This window comes from Eriocheir sinensis, chromosome 17 (assembly GCF_024679095.1).
Source record: "Eriocheir sinensis breed Jianghai 21 chromosome 17, ASM2467909v1, whole genome shotgun sequence".
Lineage (NCBI taxonomy): Eukaryota > Metazoa > Arthropoda > Malacostraca > Decapoda > Varunidae > Eriocheir > Eriocheir sinensis.
Window position 1 is genome coordinate 12351163 of NC_066525.1, and position 4595 is coordinate 12355757.

The 4595-nt window shown below is 52.3% G+C and overlaps 1 protein-coding gene across 1 annotated transcript; it reads right to left on the reverse strand.

The window, feature by feature from the left end:
- Nucleotides 1-1701: 1701 nt before the first annotated feature.
- On the reverse strand, nucleotides 1702-4308 carry LOC127000119 (filaggrin-2-like). Its single transcript, XM_050863539.1, has 4 exons — nucleotides 3147-4308; nucleotides 2997-3013; nucleotides 1869-2582; nucleotides 1702-1773 (listed from the first exon to the last, which is right to left on the reverse strand). The coding sequence occupies exons 1-4, from the start codon at nucleotides 4306-4308 to the stop codon at nucleotides 1702-1704; spliced, it is 1965 nt and encodes a 654-aa protein (XP_050719496.1).
- Nucleotides 4309-4595: the final 287 nt, after the last annotated feature.

The following is a 4595-nucleotide window of genomic DNA, read 5'->3' on the forward strand; positions in this document are numbered from 1 at the left end:
GTGCAGGGCCGAACTATCTATGTCAAAATCTCTCGTTAGTAGGTAATGTAATGGAAGAGAGGGTGGGGGGTCGTTATGTGGTAATTCTTGGTTTCTTCCCTAATCAGATGAATAAGTACGTAAGGCAAGTTGTTTGTGTTTGTTATTTTCGGTCTGTTTTTGTGTGCAGCGTCAGATTATCTAAAATCTATACAGTCACCCAGAGCCAAGAAGCAATACACGTTAATTACAGTCAACCCGCTTATTAACTGAGATATCACTGGCTCACTAATTATCCACTCATCCATAGCCTAAAACCTTGCCATGCCCACTTTCTCAAACCAATGCCTCACCGATTTCACACTCACCTACTCACTTTATATACACTCATCCAGATACCTGAGCCCCAGACGTAAATTTCACGGCATCCCACTCCAACTAACCCACCCTCCAATGTATCTGTTACCCATCAATAGCCCCAAAGCTTCCCAATTACAAATAAGAATATCCCACCCCAGCACACCTAACATGTCAACACCCACCTTTAAAAAACAGAACATTTCACACCTTTTACCCTGTAGAGATTAACCGTTCATTTTAAATCACTTTCTACTATGAGTGATACAGGAGCTCATTCTGATTAAACTGAGCTCTTGTATAAGCATAGGTTTTGACGCATTCACTGACGCACTCACTGGCGCAACTTGACGCGGACACCTTACGACGCCCTCTTTCCCACCCACGCATCTTTCCATGCGTCCATATTGCTCACGTCACCCTCCCACGCACCCCACAGTATCTCTCTCTCTCTCTCTCTCTCTCTCTCTCTCTCTCTCTCTCTCTCTCTCTCTCTCTCTCTCTCTCTCTCTCTCTCTCTCTCTCTCTCTCTCTCTCTCTCTCTCTCTCTCTCTCTCTCTCTCTCTCTCTCTCTCTCTCTCTCTCTCTCTCTCTCTCTCTCTCTCTCTCTCTCATTTCTCTCCATTCCAAAAACTTTGCTACTTTTTTCCTTTTCTCTCCCTTCCATTGTTCAACACTCTTCTTCCCTCTCTCCTCCCTTCTTGATTTCTTTACATTCCTTTCTATTCTCAACGCCCCTTGCTCCTTCTTCCCCCTCTCTCCCTTTCATTGTTTTAATCTCCTACTATTTATATCCTTCTCCATTCTTCCCTCCTTTCTTCAACCTATGCACCTTCTCTCATTCCTTTTCACCTTGTCTTGCTCCGTTCTTCCTTCTCTTTCTGTCTCTCTCCCTCCGCCCCCCCCCCCTCCCTCCCTCCTTTTCACTACTGCCCCCTCTCGTGGTCTCCTCTCTGCAGGAACTGTCACTCGCGTGGGATAAATGCGGAGCGATAAAAGTCATCAAATTCTCGGCAGTAAAAGTCTGTTGAATTACTCTCTTGCAACGTCCTCATTTAATTAGAGGTAATTAATGAAGCGTTAGGTAGTCTTTTATTGCACAAAATTTCATTTGATACACCAATTTCCGTGTGATGAATGATATCAAGCTCTTAATAAACATTTAGTGGTGAAAATGCAAATTTATGAGGGGCAGCAGCTTTTTGTTGAGGACAAAATGAATTGGTCTATACATACGAGCTTGTTCCAACCTGCGACATATACATGGAACGTTCCCTTTTAACCTTGGGTTCGTGTGGGTAGATTGAGAGAGAACAGGTTCCTTTATTCATTAAATTAACCTGCCGCCTCCATCTGCTCCTCGTGTCAGCCAGGCGCCGGGAAGGAGAAGCGAGGGCGTGGCGGGTTGTAGTGGGGCGGGGGACAGCGTGACGGAGCCTATCATGGCGGGTCTTAGCGTGGTGGGTCTTAGTGTGGCGGGTCTTAGTGTGGCGGGTCTTAGTGTGGCGGGTCTTAATGTGGCGAGTCTTTGCGTGGTGGGTCTTAGTGTGGAGGGTCTTAGTGTGGTGGGTCTTAGTGTGGTGGGTCTTAGTGTGGTGGGTCTTAGTGTGGCGGGTTTTAGTGTGGTGGGTCTTAGCGTGGTGGGTCTTAGTGTGGCGGGTCTTAGTGTGGCGGGTCTTAGTGTGGCGGGTCTTAGCGTGGTGGGTCTTAATGTGGCGGGTGTTAGTGTGGCGGGTCTTAGTGTGGCGGGTCTTAGTGCGGCGGGTCTTAGTGTGGCGGGTCTTAGTGCGGCGGGTCTTAGTGTGGCGGGTCTTAGTGCGGCGGATCTTAGTGTGGCGGTTCTTTGTGTGGCGGGTCTTAGCGTGGCGGGTCTTAGTGCGGCGGGTCTTAGTGTGGCGGGTCTTAGTGCGGTGGGTCTTAGTGTGGCGGGTCTTAGTGCGGCGGGTCTTAGTGTGGCGGATCTTAGTGTGGCGGGTCTTAGTGTGGCCTGTCTTAGTGTGGTGGGTCTTAGTGTGGCGGGTCTTAGCGTGGCGGGTCTTAGTGCGGCGGGTCTTAGTGCGATGGATCTTAGCGTGGTGGGTCTTAGTGTGGCGGGTCTTAGCGTGGTGGGTCTTAGCGTGGTGGGTCTTAGTGTGGCTGGTCTTAGCGTGGTGGGTCTTTGTGTGGTGGGTCTTAGCGTGGTGGGTCTTAGTGTGGCGGGTCTTAGTGTGGCGGGTCTTAGCGCGGTGGGTCTTAGTGTGGCGGGTCTTAGCGTGGCGGGTTTAAGTGCGGTGGGTCTTAGTGTGGCGGGTCTTAGTGTGGCGGGCATGGAGGTATTAAGGGTGGAGAGGCCCACAGCGCCGAGCGCGCTGTACTGGTGAGTGAAGCCAGTTTTCGTGGTCTCAGCTGTCAAATCGGCCACCATATTGTTCAAGCCGTGAGGTACAAATACGAGGGTGTAGCGCGCCTAACATGGAGGGCGCTTGCCCTTAGAGTACCACATTCGTGGAGTGGCTGTAATTTATTACTGTAAATATACTGTAACAGGTAAGAAAATACTGTACATGATATCCAAGAAGCGCGGTAATGTATTCATGATCACCAAGAAATGCGGTGAGAACAATTCATCACCAAGATGTGCGGTCTCCCTTACAAATACAAGTTAGAAATTTGTAAGCGGCAAGCATGTACTGCCAGTCTGCCACACGAACCCTTATGAAATGTCACACGCGGACACTTGGTCTGGCCGGCCGCTCATGGATGTACATCAATGTGGCCACTCCTCTCCGGCTTGAACAATATGGCCGACTGACAGTTTAGTGGCTTCAAACCGCGAGACTCCATGCCTCCCCCCTGGTGGTGGGTCTTAATGTGGCGGGTCTTAGTGTGGCGGGTCTTAGCGTGGTGGGTCTTAGTGCGGCGGGTCCTAGTGCGTCGGATCTTAGCGTGGTGGGTCTTAGTGTGGCGGGTCTTAGCGTGGTGGGTCTTAGTGTGGCGGGTCTTAGCGTGGCGAGTTTTAGTGCGGCGGGTCTTAGTGTGGCGGATCTTAGTGTGGCGGGTCTTAGCGTGGCGGGTCTTAGTGTGGCGGGTCTTAGTGTGGCGGGTCTTAGTGTGGCGGGTCTTAGTGTGGCGGGTCTTAGCGTGGCGGATCTTAGTGCGGCGGGTCTTAGTGTGGCGGGTCTTAGCGTGGCGGGTCTTAGTGTGGCGGGTCTTAGTGTGGCGGGTCTTAGTGTGGCGGGTCTTAGTGTGGCGGGTCTTAGTGTGGCGGGTCTTAGCGTGGCGGGTCTTAGTGTGGCGGGTCTTAGTGTGGCGGATCTTAGTGTGGCGGGTCTTAGTGTGGCGGGTCTTAGTGTGGCGGGTCTTAGTGTGGCGGATCTTAGTGTGGCGGGTCTTAGCGTGGCGGGTCTTAGCGTGGCGGGTCTTAGCGTGGCGGGTCTTAGTGTGGCGGGTCTTAGTGTGGCGGATCTTAGTGTGGCGGGTCTTAGTGTGGCGGGTCTTAGTGTGGCGGGTCTTAGTGTGGCGGGTCTTAGTGTGGCGGGTCTTAGCGTGGCGGGTCTTAGTGTGGCGGGTCTTAGTGTGGCGGGTCTTAGTGTGGCGGGTCTTAGTGTGGCGGGTCTTAGTGTGGCGGATCTTAGTGTGGCGGGTCTTAGTGTGGCGGGTCTTAGTGTGGCGGGTCTTAGTATGGCGGATCTTAGTGTGGCGGGTCTTAGTGTGGCGGGTCTTAGCGTGGCGGGTCTTAGCGTGGCGGGTCTTAGTGTGGCGGGTCTTAGTGTGGCGGGTGTTAGTGTGGCGGATCTTAGTGTGGCGGGTCTTAGTGTGGCGGGTCTTAGCGTGGCGGGTCTTAGTGTGGCGGGTCTTAGTGTGGCGGGTCTTAGCGTGGCGGGTCTTAGTGTGGCGGGTCTTAGCGTGGCGGGTCTTAGTGTAGCGGGTCTTAGCGTGGCGGGTCTTAATGTGACGGGTCTCAGTGTGGTGGGTCTTAGTGTGGCGGGTCATTCTACAGTTTCTACATAATTATCACTCCTTCCTTCTCTTTCTCCTCCTCCTCCTCTCAGTCGTAGTACTCCTCTGATCTTTCCTCTACCTCTCATTCTTCTGTTGCTTGAATATTTGCTGACGTCACTGCCGCTACTTTTTTTTTTACGTCGCTGCCTATTGCGCCGTTAGGCTTTTTCACTGGTGGGGCCTGATGGTCGGCCCAGCCCGTTGTGGCGCAGGCGAGTGTTTATAGTGGCGCCATCTTGTTTTGGCTCATCTTTGAGCCTCTCTTTGGAGAGGTAATC

Bases quoted from the DNA above. Each gene is read 5' to 3' on its own strand.
- LOC127000119 (XM_050863539.1), bottom strand. From the start codon at position 4,308: ATGACCCGCCACACTAAGACCCACCACACTGAGACCCGTCACATTAAG. The intron at 1,774-1,868 runs GCAAAGACTCGC...CCGCCATGATAG, and splicing joins TCCACACTAAGACCCACCAC to GCTCCGTCACGCTGTCCCCC.